The sequence below is a fragment of the Scatophagus argus genome, chromosome 8, assembly GCF_020382885.2.
Source record: "Scatophagus argus isolate fScaArg1 chromosome 8, fScaArg1.pri, whole genome shotgun sequence".
Classification (NCBI taxonomy): Eukaryota; Metazoa; Chordata; class Actinopteri; family Scatophagidae; genus Scatophagus; species Scatophagus argus.
In genome coordinates this window covers 23,111-37,874 of record NC_058500.1, presented here as the reverse complement: position 1 = coordinate 37,874, position 14,764 = coordinate 23,111, and the positions used below count along the sequence as shown (strand labels likewise).

At 42.0% G+C, this 14,764-nt stretch overlaps 1 protein-coding gene across 8 annotated transcripts; it reads left to right on the top strand.

Moving 5' to 3' along the window:
• Positions 1 to 458: 458 nt before the first annotated feature.
• Positions 459 to 13,067, top strand: cdk16 (cyclin-dependent kinase 16). 8 transcript variants are annotated; one of them, XM_046397035.1, is made up of 17 exons: positions 459 to 643; positions 3,275 to 3,469; positions 5,479 to 5,634; positions 5,777 to 5,895; positions 6,559 to 6,687; positions 6,780 to 6,836; positions 7,176 to 7,290; positions 7,543 to 7,637; positions 7,719 to 7,781; positions 8,008 to 8,131; positions 8,848 to 8,968; positions 9,270 to 9,367; positions 9,458 to 9,563; positions 10,984 to 11,026; positions 12,104 to 12,194; positions 12,282 to 12,356; positions 12,943 to 13,067. In XM_046397035.1, the coding sequence occupies exons 2-17, from the start codon at positions 3,346 to 3,348 to the stop codon at positions 12,978 to 12,980; spliced, it is 1,554 nt and encodes a 517-aa protein (XP_046252991.1). In that variant the 5' UTR covers positions 459 to 643; positions 3,275 to 3,345; the 3' UTR covers positions 12,981 to 13,067. The 8 variants fall into 8 exon arrangements, 6 of the variants coding, with proteins under 6 accessions (XP_046252991.1, XP_046252992.1, XP_046252993.1 ...); XM_046397036.1 differs by lacking the exon at positions 459 to 643 and adding an exon at positions 2,041 to 2,288; XM_046397033.1 differs by lacking the exon at positions 459 to 643 and adding an exon at positions 2,461 to 2,481.
• Positions 13,068 to 14,764: the final 1,697 nt, after the last annotated feature.

Sequence of the window (14,764 nt, the reverse complement as noted above, 5' to 3'; positions counted from 1 at the left end):
TATTCTAAGAAACTGAACACATATGTCAAATCTCAACTTTCTCTTCTGAAAAATATGAAAAGGTAAGAGTGAAACAAGTGACATAACAGTCGCAGGATGTACATTACAGTACAGTCAGCTGGGTGAGAGACTGAATGTCAACAGAAGTCTGATTTGTGATGTTGCACAAAAACAGACTGAGAATCCTCACCTTTAACTATAATCTCTAAGTTTATTCATTGTGTGGCCATCTGCAAATCTGAGACTGTTTACTAACATGAAAATGAAATATGACCCCTAAATATCCGTCTGAAATAAGTTTGAATGTTCACTTTTGATATTCATAAATGCAAAGTACAAAAACAGTTTGTTTGTTTATGATACTTAAATATGAACAAGACTGATGCAAGGACTATGACTTCATTCAGCGGAACGTTGACACACGTGTATTTATTATTTACGTTATAATACGTACCGGAGCGGCGTGCTGTGATGTCACCGTCGGTACGGTGAGAGTCCCCGTCAGGACGCACCGGAGGAGCGGAGCTGAGCTGAGCGGAGCAGAAACATGGCTGCAGATTACTGGGAGCCAGAAAGATCCGACACTTTGTCAGACTGATTCGACCAAAAGGTAACCCGGAACAGACCGGGACAAACCCTCCCGGTGAGTAATGCACACCGCCGAGCGTCATGTGTAACCGGTAACCGTTTTGTCACAGTCTGACGGAGCTGTTGACGGAGCAGCAGCTTCAGAGATAAAACAGGTCCGCCTCCGCGGCTATTTATAACGCATTGCAGGAAATAGACGGATCCCGTCCTCAGCACGCTTTTACTGGACCATAAGCAAACACACAGAACGTAGACAGCGTTGTTGATATCAAGAGAGGTGCAAACTGTTAAACACAGAAACACATATGCAGCTTTAATTATTTACATTCAAATGACGCACTGTGACGTCACAACAACATTCGGCAGAGACAGAATAGAGAGATACCTGTCAGTCAGGTGTTAGCATGTTAGCTGTCAGTAGCAATGTGCAGGGAGCCCAGGACTTGCATTTGCGTTTGAATAAAAGTGTCCTTCTGCTGATTTATTGAGTACTGGTTGTAAAATGCTGCCAGACATTTTTTACAGCTGGGTGAGAACTACAGGTGGTGACAGCAAGTCTTAAAAACTGACTGCTAACTGTGGACTTCACTAGTGACAACGCAACAGACTATAGATCATCTTGTCTGCAGTCTAACAGGTTATGCAAATCCTTGTCAAATCAATGGAGCTTGAAGCAGTCACACAAATTGTAGACCAACTTCTGCACTGCATACTAATATGGGCAAAGACACAGGCTAACAAGTGAATGCTAAGCTAATCTCCTTCCACTCAAATAATGTGTAACTGACTGAGCATTGAGCACAGGCTGTAGGTGAACTAGTTGGTAACTACACTATCAGAGCCAATGTAAGCTGATCTCCTCACAGACTATGGAACCAACAGGAAAGCAAATGGCAGGTGACATTATTATAAGAAACTACCTCAGAAAATCAGTTAAGTACATAAGAAGTTTTATTTATGCAGAGCTCTGTAGTTGAGTTCCAGATAGTTAAATGCTATTTTATGTTTCTTATATTTGTTATTCCATAACTCGTATCCCAGTGCTGTTCTTGTACCCTGCTGTTGTAACACTGCAGTTTCCCCTTTGTGAGAAATATAAAGGTTTTCTTATCTAAGTTAAAACAAACCTAATCAAAACTAAATAGTGGACACATTTAGCCAATATTTTACTCAGACTGCTGCTCCTTTTCCATCTGTGCTCTCCTCCACCCACTGTAAGTAGCCCTGTGATGAGTGGGCAACATGTCCAGGGTGTCCCCAACCTTCTTGGCAGGCACGGTGGTGCGGTGGTCAGCACTGTCACTTCACAGCAAGAGGGTTCCAGGTTCGAGTCCCTGTCTGGGCTCTTCTGTGTGGAGTTTGCATGTTCCCTCCCGGGTTAGGGTTAACCCTTTCTCCCACAATCCCAAACACATGCACATCAGGTTTGGCTGCTCTACCTTGCCCCTAGGTGTGAGTGTTTGTGGTTGGTGTTGGTCTTTGTGTGTCGGCACTGTGAAGCGGGTGTAGAAAATGGATGCATGGATGGATTTGGAAACCACTGATTCTGTGTTTCCTGTGCTAATAGTTAGTGTTTTATGTTCTTGCTCACTGTGGGCCGATGAGGTGCCGATACAGAGGCTGTGCCACCTGTGTCTCCACAGACAGGGAAGGGACAGGTGTCTCTTGGCCGGGTAGAAGGGACTGTGACAGCTGAAGAGGTGGGAATGTTTCAAACACACAGTCTGCCCTATCAGCACTGCCGCTGGCTGTTAATGTTTTTCTTGGGCTTGGGGACGATGCATCATGCAGCCTCTGTGCTTGACTCAAACTGTTGGCTCAGAGACAGCCTGGTCTGTTAACTGCTGTGTGTGTGTGTGTGTGTGCTGCTGGATGGGGGCACCATTCTAATGTGTAAGTAATCACAGTGAATTACAGGCACTGATTCCAGCCCCGCTGATTGGACAGGGTGTCACACGGACCATGCTGGACAGGACTGAGGACTGTTCTGATATCTGCTTCAGAATCAGAATTCCTTTATTAATCCCTGGAGGGAAATTCTTGTTTTTACAGACATTGCACATGCAGTATTCCCGACCAATAAAGGAGAAAAGTGCAGAGTATAAAAATAGGATAAACAAAAAACTAAAATCTGAAGTACAGTGTATTTACAAAAAACTGTATTCAAATTTAAAAGAAAAGAAAATTTAAAAATACAGGTATGTACATGTGTGAAAGAGCCAATATGTACATTGTATATACAAGTGAGTGTGTCCATCACAGTGCTGAGTTTAACAGTTTGATGGCGACAGGCAGGAATGATTTCCTGTGTCGCTCTGTGGTGCATCGTGGCAGTATGAGTCAATCAGATGTCTAGTTTTTTGTCAGAATCAGAATCAGAATTTTTTATTTGTCACATGTGGATGTGCATCCACAGTGAAATGAAAAAAACATCATATTATTCACACCAAACTATAGCATCTGTACTGAATTTTTATTTATTTAACTCTGTAATTTAAAACATATGTGCATATATATGTTAAATGAAAATTACATTTTTTTTTTAATCTGTTTTTTTTTTTTCTGGTTCTGTTTGTTCTATCAGCACAAGTTTAAAAACAGAATTGTGTCCTTCATAGTGAGTTCATGTGATACTACTGTAATATTTTGGCATTCTAGCCTTCTGTTCTTGTGTTTACCTGTCCAGGTGTGGTCTCCAGGCTGGCTGCCCCCTCCCCCTCATCACCACACCCCACTCTGCCTCCCCGCCCCCCCCTCATGGAGAGGATGAGGAAAATCAAACGGCAGCTGTCACTCTCTCTGGGGAGGGGAGGGGCCGGGGGAGGAGACAGAACTCTGAGTGAGACAGCCAGCCAGGAGGTGACATCACACAGTGACTCAGGTAACAAGCGCGCACGCACACAGACACACACACAGACACTCTCCACCAGGTGTTATTAGCAGGTGGTTGAACATACTTATTGATCCAGAATCGTGTTGGTTCTATAAATCTAGACGCATATTGTCAGTTCTTTCAGGACCAGTTCAGCTGTTAAACTGGGACCAGAATAAGATTCAACAGGACTGACTGATCCGTGAAACCCTGAACACACCTGCATGTTCGAGGTCTGGATGTTGCATGTCTCTGTTCTCTTTAAAATGTCCAATGATGGAATGAGGGCTCGTTGTTGTTCTGCCTCAGAGCCAGCAGCCGCGGTGTAACAGAACGTCTTCAACCTCTGTTCGGTAAAGACAGGGACACGCGGCTGACACGGTGATAACATATTATGTGTTAATTAAATCAGTTAATTAAAATCAGCTAGCAGCACTTAGTAACTCAAAGAAAAAGAAGAGCAAATGACAACTGGGGATCTCCTAACCCTCTGAGAGGAGATCAATCACCAAACAACAGGAAGGGGAAATTATTGTTAATGCCATGTTATGCCATCCAAGCAGGTTCAACATACCCAGAATATCTTTTCATTGGGCCGTCCATGCCAAGAACAGTAACTAAATATCTAGTTTTTAAAATAGTTCTAACTTTTCGAACAGCACTTATCACTCAATCACATTTACTGTGAAATTCAGTTTAGAAGAAGAAGAATCAGCTTTATTGACAGTATGTATATTTTTACATACACACACTGAATTCGTCATGTGGCTGTAAAATATGTACTGACAAACAGTCTTTGGTGTTGATGAGGCACCATCAAGTTTCAGCACTAACAAGTCAGAAACATCAGTTTAACCATCACTAAGCTACTGATACAGCTGGAGCTCAGAGCACGATTGGTGCTACTGCTGAATGTTCTCCTCACACCTTTATCAGTTTGTTGGTGTGGACGACCCCTGACAGCAGCAATCACATGAAGACGGTTACCAACTTGATAAGTCCACTCAGGTTTTCCCCACTGTGAATCCATGACGTGTCAAAAACAAGCTGCCAAATGTAGGAAAGACAAAACTTAGTGACTGAGAAGGTGTAAGTTCACAGTGTTGTAACATTCACTTCCCCACCAGCAGATGTGACTGTAATTGCTGTTGTGCATTCCATTAAATCAATGTTTTGACATGAGGCATTCTTAAGACACGTATGAAGTTTTGGCTTAATTTTTGGGTGCAGCCTCAGTGTTGTGGTAAGACTTTGGAACCAATGCATTATAAACATAAAAACATAAATTGACAAAAAAGTGATAATAAAAGTGATTTATTAAGTACATTGCTTTAGTTTACTTTTTACTGTCTTCAACAGTATAAAAGATACCTGTGGTAAAGTCAGTTGCATTGACCTGGGTTTGAAGGGAGTCGACCCCCGCTGATCTGTCAGCTGACATCAGATGATGGTGGCTGATTTTATTTTGTAGCTGCATGAGCAGGTAAACACTCAGACTGTAGCTCAGGTGTTTCAGCAGGTATGATCTCGAATCAGTTGACAGGAAGAGGAGCGTTTACATGCATCTGAAGCTCAGAGAAGCATGTTGTGACCAGAAGATCACTGGTTTGAGTCCCGAATCAGTTGGCTAAATCTGAGGAAGGTGAAGAAGCAGCAGATCAGACTGGTTCTACTGGTTTTACTGGGTAGACTCAGGTGTTAATGAGGAGCTGTGAGAACTGAGAGTTCTGCTGTCAGTCAGTAAATCACAGGGTGTTAATGAACCAGATGTTCGGACGAGCGTTTGATTCTTGCTGAAACTCGCAGACTGAAACATGCTGCCTGACTCTGATCTGCAGCCTGAGCTGTGATTTTGATTGGCTCTATGTTGGAAATGTCAATCAGTCCGCTGCTCTGATCTGATGACACTTGTTTATTTTCTTCCGTAACCCAATTTTTCTTTGTTTCATTTTACTCTCCCTAATCAACATCCCCCATTTCACCTTGTCTGTTCCCACTCCTTCATCTTTCTCAATCAGAGGTGGTGTCTCTTCGTGGTTCTTCTGGAGGTTTGAAGGTTCGAGGTTCATCCTCTTCTGTTCAGTCTCTCCTTCAGTCGTACAGCAGCTCACTGAGGAAACCTCGAGGCCTTGGACGCAGCCTGAGCTCCTACCTGAATCACACAACACGACTGGGTACAAATACTGCAAATATCAGAATCAGAAATACTTTTTGATCCCTGGGAGAAACTGGATCAAATACATGGACAAATACTGCACTACCTGAACCTACAGCACTGTGTACATAAAGTATACTGTCATGTAACTTTATTTTCAGAGATAGTCCATGAGGATGTGAAGATGAGCTCCGATGGAGAAAGTGATCCAGCTTCTTCTTCAGATGGCGTTCAGAGTCCAGTTAGAGTGAGACTGAGAAACAAGAAGATCTCTACTGAGGTACGTATGCACACACACACACACACACACCTACACACACCTGTGCACACAGCAACACAGTGTTTATCTGTAACTTACACAGCAGTTAACCGGAACTCATGAAAGCCGTTAAAGGTGGATGTTTCAGGTGACTGAGGTGCCCCCACCCACAGCTGCTTCTTTCAGAAGCCTCTTAGAGTTTTTAAAATGGTTGTCCTTGTGTGCTCTCAGCAGCCTAAATGTGTGTTCATATCACAAAAGGAAAACAACTGTCTTGAGATGTATGTTGTGTGTTGGTTTATGCAGTATTTACGACTGCAGCAGCCCCGGTAGTGCTGGGTATAACAATGTTAATGTACTGTAGTTAGCAGTAGATGGCTACACTTCAGACTATGATCAGAGGTCAGCTTGTAAGCTGCAACAACACACCACATACACAGTCATACTGCAGAGGAGGCTACAATGTGTGGCACCTGAGGCCAGCTCATCCTTCCAGATGGATTTTGTTGGAGTGGAAGAAGTAGTCTAATGTCATGGTGACTGTTTCAGGTGTTAATAACTTCTGTCAAAGTTGACAATCATCTTCCAGTCTTGAGCTGATTCAGGTGATCTCAGAGGTCATTTGAATGTTGTGCGTTGAACACAAAGAATAAAAATATTCCTGTCATTTCTGTTGTGTTTCAGGACATTAACAAACGTCTCTCTCTACCGGCTGACATTCGTCTTCCTGACGGTTACTTGGAGAAGTTTAATCTTATTGGTCCTGCTCTGTTTGAGCAGCCAATCAGCAGGCGGCTCCGTAGAGTGTCTCTGGTACATCTACCTACTTCTGCACTTCCTGTTTCTGTTATATTCTATTGTAATTATTGTTATAGTTTATGTTAGCACTCTGTGTGTGTCTGCAGTCAGAAATTGGCTTTGGAAAACTGGAGACATACATCAAACTGGACAAGCTGGGAGAGGTGAGGACACACACCTGATGCTATAAACAAAACAAAGTTTGAATCTGATCCATTTGGTCGAAACAAGTTTAATGCTTTCACATCAGGCTAACACAAATGCTAGCTTCTCCATCAAGTTAACATCAGCGTTAGCTTCTCTCATAGTTGCAGACTAAATAGCTTTTCTGTCATAATATTTTGATGTTCATGTTGCACTGCTATACAGACAGCTGTGGGATTTTTTTGCCTGAATGCAGTTATGAAACTTGTTTCTGTAGTATCACAAATCCCAAATGTCCTCCTTTGTGTAACGAGACTGATAAAAGACTGATGATGGATGTCTCACTTGTCTATCTGTAGGGGACCTATGCCACAGTGTATAAAGGTCGCAGTAAACTGACAGATAATCTTGTGGCTCTGAAGGAAATTCGACTGGAACATGAAGAAGGAGCTCCATGTACTGCTATCAGAGAAGGTACAGCAATACTAATGCTATACTATGGGAGTAAAACTACAACGCTAATACAGTACAGCAGTACTACTTCTACAGTTTGTGGTGAACGGGCCTGCAGTATCACTACAGTGTAGCACACACCTCTGGCATCAAATCCCCTTATTCAAACGTGTAACAGAGAATTATTACTACAGTACCAGTAGTACTACAATTGTTAGTAATATTGCAGCATCAGAGTTGTATGAGTATATTAATGTGTTTTTTTTCTGTCAGTGTCTCTGCTGAAGGATCTGAAACACGCCAACATCGTCACGCTTCATGACATCATCCACACACAGAAATCCCTCACACTGGTTTTTGAATATCTGGTGAGATACACACACACACACACAAAGACGTCATATTATTTGGTGTATTGATCCTTCATTGATGTTTATCGTGTTTTTCAGGACAAAGATCTAAAACAGTATCTGGACGACTGTGGAAACACCATCCATATTCACAATGTTAAAGTGAGAAAACATTAAGTGTCTTTGTTACTCTCACCTGTGGCTCACCTGTCATTCACCTGTTGACAAAGAACATCATATTCAGAGTGCAGATACAGATCCAGGGTTAGCCTGTGATTATTTTTATTGTTTTTTCTCTCTTCTGTGCCTTTATTTCCAGTTTTTTACTTGGTTGTTCAGTTTTCCATTAACTGTTCAGCAGTGACTCCTGCGTTTTGTCTTTCCACAGCTCTTTCTTTTCCAGTTGCTGCGAGGTTTGTCGTACTGTCATCGTAGGAAGGTTCTCCATCGTGACTTGAAACCCCAAAACCTGTTGATCAATGAGCGAGGAGAGCTCAAACTGGCAGACTTTGGTGAGGGCACTTCATGTGGTTGAACTATAGATACTTCAGCACAAAATGCAGCAGACAACAGACATTTAAATAATCCTCCCCATTCAGTTTTCTGAGGTTCAGTGCAGCACATTGGACTGAGCTAAAATATCCTGAAAGCTTTTGGATGTGTTTAATTCAGGAGTCAGTGATCAGTCAGAATGCCCTCCTGTTGAGCACTTCAGTTGTTCAGAGAAAAATCTAATATACTTTGCTCCTGAGGATCATCTGCACTGTACATGTACTTCGTCAGGAGGATCTGTCCCTCCCTCGGTAGAGAGGCGGTCCAGATTCTCATCCAGAACCTGTCATGTCCCTCCTGGACTGCTGCTTCTCTGTCCTGTTGAGAACTCCTGAGTCTGCCACCAGACCTGCTCAGCAAGACCCCAGACCTGTGCAGCCAGAAGATGCCCAGAAGTCAGGACAGCAGAGTCATTGCACGTCTTCACTGGTTGCAGTGAAGTGATGCAGTGGTTCACCTGCAGATACAGTATCATATCATTCACTGCAGGACTACTGCAGTACTCTGAACATAGTTTTAGTGGTTTGTTTAATGTAGTTTCACTTTCGGCTTTTGATGTCGTCCACGTTTGTTCCTAACGAGGATGAATTAACTTACTCTAAGCTGCTCTGGGAGAAGATGTCCTCCAGGTGAATGTAAGGTGAGTTGTTTCACTCTAATGTTGTGTGTGTTTCAGGTTTGGCTCGAGCAAAGTCAATCCCAACAAAGACGTACTCTAATGAGGTCGTGACGCTGTGGTACCGACCCCCGGACATCCTGCTGGGCAGCACTGACTACTCCACTCACATTGACATGTGGTCAGTACTGTCATATTGTTGTGGAATACTGTAGTATGCTGACTCGCTGACTCGCTGACAAACCTTTGTGCCTAACCAACAAGTTTGCTTCTTCTGTGGTGAAAAATCCTAACCCAGCAGTCAGAGAAACACCAGACAGACTAATTCAAAGTCTAGTGACTGTGAGTGAGTGTCTGTGTCTCTATATGTCTGTCTGTCTCTAACTGTCTTTCTGCCTGCCTGTTTGGCTATCTGCCTGTTTGTCTGTTTCTCTGTGTTTCTCTTCACATGTCTGATTGTCTGTCTGTCTCTCTGTCTGTAGGGGTGTTGGCTGTATCTTCTATGAGATGGTGACAGGTCGACCTCTGTTTCCTGGCTCCACAGTGGAGGAGGAGCTTCACTTCATTTTCAAATTGCTGGGTGAGAACTAACCAGCCATCCCTGTGTATTTTGTGTGTACCTGACACCAGTATACCTAACGCACGTATTTCATGTGTATTTTTTGTGCAGGCACTCCCACGGAGCAAAGCTGGCCTGGGATCAGTTCTAATGACGAGTTTGTGGCATATAACTATCCTCAGTATAGAGCAGAAAGACTGAGTAACCACACTCCCAGGTACACCACAACATTACACACTGGTACACAGGTGTACTGCACTCAGGTGCATGTGGCCTCAGGTGTTCTGGTACAAGGCACACTGGAATCATCTGGTGACTATAAATTGTAAAATAAATTGCTCCAACATAGTACAGTACAGTGGTGGTGGAGGTCGCTGTACAAGGTCGTGTGCACAACAGTCTTGCACATTTTCTGTCTGGGCTGAGGTCAGGTACAGCTGCCTTGGTGGACATTTGCGATGCAGCAGTTCAGCTGGGTTGCAATCTGTGATCTCAGCAGATATAAATCGCCCAGAAGGGAGGGGTCGGACACTAATAAGACCAACTGGTTGATATTAAGGTTCTTGTGAGTCTGATCAGCCAGGCAGGAGCAAACTGTTTTCTCTTTCTATTGGGCAGGAGGTACGTGACCTAGAACTGACCATGGAGGAGGAGTTTAATGTCATTTAACAGTGAATTCCGAAAAGACTGAGGCAGGATACAGTGGAGAGTGAAGCGAGGAACAGTCAGGCGACTGATTGATCAGCTGATGTCAAGGCTGTCTTCTTTTGTCTTTGGGATGCAGAGGCAGCTGTTTGTCAGACCATATCTTCTCCAGATCAGTTTAGATGGAGCGCATCTCCACTGAAAAGATGCGGTGTCTCCACAACAGATCAAAATTATGCAATTAGTTGATCCATTTCAGATTTATAATTATAATTATAATTTCAGTGAACATGCTGATCCATCTGTAGAAAGCTGGCAGTGGCATAATAATAATTGACAGCCAGTTTGTCCATGCAGTTCACTGAAATCCTGCTTTAGCACTTCTGACTACTCTCTGCAAACATCTCAGCTCCCACATATAGAATGAGTTGATTAATTTTGGGTTGTTTTCTTTGATCACAAACCACAACATCTGGGAATGTTTTGTCTTTCTGCTCTGATAGCAGCTTCTCCCACAAACAGAGTTACAGGTTCAATTGTGTCTTGGAGTTAAGGAGGTTTCTCCTAGGTGCATATTGTCTTTTGTAAGCCTTCACTGATTCTGTTGAGCAGAGAAGCACAGTTCTGTCAGTGTTCATGTGGTTTTGAGTAGCAGAAGGCAGTTCAGAGTGGATTGTGATTAATTTCCTCAGCAAAGCAGGAATTAGTGTTTTTATAAAGCAACTCCAAGTGAGCAAGTGCTGTAGCAGAATTTCTCATTGACAACAACAGATATGATGCTGCCACTGCTTTTCTTGGATGCCTTGGTGGGTCTGGGTGGAGGAGGGAGAACTCACTGAGTTCACTCACAGTGTTGGGGCTTTACTGATGGAGCAAGTACCAACACCAGAACCCTTAAAGTGAGACAGATAACAATCAAGTTCTTCATTTGATACCTTTTGGCCTCAAGAGCTAAATAATAATGTGTGTGTGTCTGTCTGTGTGTTTTTCAGGCTCAGCAGTGAAGGAGTGGAGCTGCTGTCAAAGTTCTTGCAGGTCAGTAAATATCTCACTGCATTTTTTGGGGTTTTCTGTCCAGTTTGGAATATGAATCAAACTAGAAATTTTAAGGAAATATTAAGATAAGATGAACTTTATTGATCCCACAGTGGGAGAATTCACTTGTTGTGGCAGCTCACAAGAAAAGAACAGAGTGCAAAAAGCAAAAAGTGTGCATAACAGTTTCAAAAATATAAAGAGTTATAAATTAACAGTTTTAAAATAAACATCTATAAAATAAACAAACACCATCTCCTTCCTTTTGCTGGTGTTTAAAGAAGGAGATGGTGATTGACTTCCGGAGAAGGACAAGACCACATGCACCGGTAAAATTAAAGTAGATACCCTATCCTCTTAATAATAATTATAATTCAGAGCCTGTGACCACATGTCCACAGTATCATGTGATGCCTGCTGCAGATAATTTTTTTGTGGGGTCACTTTCATGCTGTTGGACAAAGCCTTTTCCATGGATGGAAATTAACAAAAATTGGCAAACCTGTCATGATAGGCCAAACAGGAACAAGAAGCACAGGAAGCTGGCCAGGTTGGATTGTCTGCGAAAATTAGTATAAATCAGACATCTTGCACTGTCTTCATAACTCTTTCGCGATCAAATGTTTCAGCAACACTTAAACAGCATGGACGTGATGGCATGGCATACTTTGATGTTTTCCCATGAAAGAGGGAATTGCCCTAACTCCCGTATGTGTTATTTAATCTGCATCAGACCTCACATGGTGGCAAAGAGTTTAGTCATGAAGACACTTACATGCAAATATTCATTTATTCCTATAGCACCACCTGCTGGTAACAGGAAATTCCTTTTTGTTTTTTAGTGAAGGTGTAGTGTACTGCCTCTAAATGACCAGATACACATCAAAGACAATCAAGATGCTTAGTTTTGATGGACTGGCTTTGCCATAGCAGCATGGTGAATTTCAAAGCTTTGCAATGGAACACAAAGTTTTTGAAAGTCGAATAAACATTGTCCAGTCTGCACCAAACATCATGTGTTGGATAAAAGTGCCAATCTGAAAAAACCCATGAGCCAATATCTTGTTCAAACTTCAGTTTGAAGGGAAGAAGAGGATCTCAGCAGACGAGTCAATGAATCACCATTTCTTCAGTAACCTTGGAAACAGAGTGATGACACTTCCTGACAGTATGTTTTAACTTGATCTTTTGCCTGTTTTTAATCTGTGATGTCACCATGTACTATGATGTCACAAAATCAGTGCAATTTTTTCAGCTATGTCCATCTTCAGTGTGCCAGAGATTCAACTGGAAAAAGAAACAGTCAGACCAGCAGTCACACCTGATCCAGGTAACCCAAACACACGCACACACACACACACACACACACACTGACTCTCACTCACTCACACAGAAACCAGAAGTCTGAGACCCTCTCTAGACAGTCTCTAACCCTAATTCTATGATCAGGTTCTTAGTCTTGGTGGTTTTTAAGACCCGGTTGTTTACTGTGCACCACACTGACAGCTGCGCCACCTTGTCACAGTATGCAGACTCATTCTCCTCAGAGATGAGCCCCACCACAGTGGTATCATCCACAAACTTAATTATGATGATATTGCTGGAGTGAGCGGAGATGCAGTGTGTAGAGGGTGTAGAGTTGGGGGCTCGGCACAAACTCCTGAAGGGAGCTGATGCTGAGGCTAAGAGCTGAGCTGAGGAAATGTGGGGGCCTACTCTCACCCTCTGGGAGCGATCAGAGAGGAAATCCTTGATCCAAAAGCAGATGGAGAAAGATATTTCCAGGTCTGACAGTTTGGTCCCCAGTCTGTTGGATGTTTTACTGCAATTGTTGTGTTGATTGTTGAGTGAAGTTTGAAACTAAAAATGAAGCTCTTTGCTAACTTGTTGATTTTAAATTTCATTCATATAACCAGCTGACAGTCCAACCAGGAGGCGAAGTCTGCTCTTCTGACATCATCATCGTCAGAGAGACGGGGTATTTTCTTCTTACATCATCGGGGGCAGAGTCTGCTGCAATACAAACAAAGGGAAACTGAGTCAAAAGGAAGTGATTTTTTTCCTTGATGGAGAAACTGCTGCTTAAGAACAGGAAGTAAAAGAAATAAAAAAAACCAAATTTGGTCTGAAGTGATTGTGTATCAGAAGAAGATGGCAGCCTACTCTTTACACAGCCAGACAGATGCAATAATGAGTCACAGCAGCCATCTGACCAACTACTTAACAGCATGTCGTTGGAGTGAATTCTGTCTTCCATTTTCACAGAAACAGTTATTTTAAAGTATTCTTCAGGATCCTGGAAAACCTGGAATTCTGTGTTGCAGCTTTGTTGTTATGGAAACAACTCGATACAGTCAGGTACGGCAGTGATGAGGTCACAGAAGCAGACTGATGACATCTTCTGGTCTGTTTAAGGCAGCAGATGTTGTGTTGTTCTGTATTAAACAGAATCATCGTTTTCTGACAGAAGGTGCAAAACAAATGAAACACCAAAACATGAAGCTCTCTAAAAAAGATTTTCATCTGTTAACTCTCAGCTCTATTTGAACTGCAAGTTAACAAGTTTTACCTGAATTCTAACTCTGTCTGAAGGCAGAACATTAAACCATCAAACATGTGAAAGGTGTGAAAAAATTTCCTGTTTGTAGTCACAACTGAATATAAACTATATGTGACTGAAACATGAGGGAGCTGATGAAGAATGTTGTATTGTTTATTAATAACCCTGCAGTGTTTGGAGCTGAGATTTAGTGTTACATTAATAGCTCAGTGTTATTTATTAGAAAACAGCCCACAGGAAAAGCCATGTTTGTTCAAACAGAAATCTGTAGAAAACAAACTGTTTTATTCTGAAAGTATGAATCTGCTGTTCTGCATGTGTCGTGCACTGAGATTGTACAGTGTAATACTGTTAATATATACTAGTACTGTAAAAAAAAAAGGTGATATTGTTAATATATACACAGACTGTAAAGCATTAATAAACAGCAGTAAGCTGTTGTCTTTCTACATGCTGTTATCACAGAGGATTTTATTTTGACAGGCATTATCAATTAATTTATTATTTTTATTTTTATTGGAAGACAATGTGTTGTTTGTCTCACTGATGGGAAACGCAAGGTGATGCCACCCTAGAGCTTTACAAAGCAAAACTTTCCTGTTCACGTTGACAAATTGACAAGTTTTTGTTTGAGCACCTGAAATTGTATGACTGTCAACCGCCTGTCGACTGACTTTCAACTGACTGTTGACTGTCGACTGACATAGTGAGAAGGGTTTTCTGTGACCTGCTCAGAGTCCAGGTGTCTGTGTGCGGACTTTTGATTGGGGCTAATGTTAGGTGTGGTCTGAGTTCAGACAGGCCTTGCTGTGGTCAGGATGGTGCCTGTAGCGATATTTTTTTTTTTGCGGGGGGCGGTTTGTTCAGGTTTAGAAGCATTATATTTTTAAACAAACCCTGATGGTATTGTTGATGTAAATTTAATTTTTTTTATTTGTGAAGAAACATAGAACTATTGATCACAATAATTAGTGATCAGTGTTTATAACCAGAATTCAGTCTTTAATCTGCTGTAAACACTGTCACATGTATACACATTTGTATGAGAGGTTACAAATATAAAGCACCCATAAAGAGAATTCACTTCTTTCATGTTTTATTGAGTATCATTGGATCAGTTTGTTGTTGATCAGCAGAACTCCTTAATGTCAAACTGTTATAAAGAAATCAAATATTAA

What these genes read in the sequence shown, in the direction of transcription:
- cdk16 (XM_046397033.1), top strand. An exon ending in AACTGGACAAGCTGGGAGAG is followed by an intron (nt 6,837 to 7,175) that starts GTGAGGACACAC and finishes GTCTATCTGTAG; the next exon opens with GGGACCTATGCCACAGTGTA. An exon ending in TCCATATTCACAATGTTAAA is followed by an intron (nt 7,782 to 8,007) that starts GTGAGAAAACAT and finishes GTCTTTCCACAG; the next exon opens with CTCTTTCTTTTCCAGTTGCT.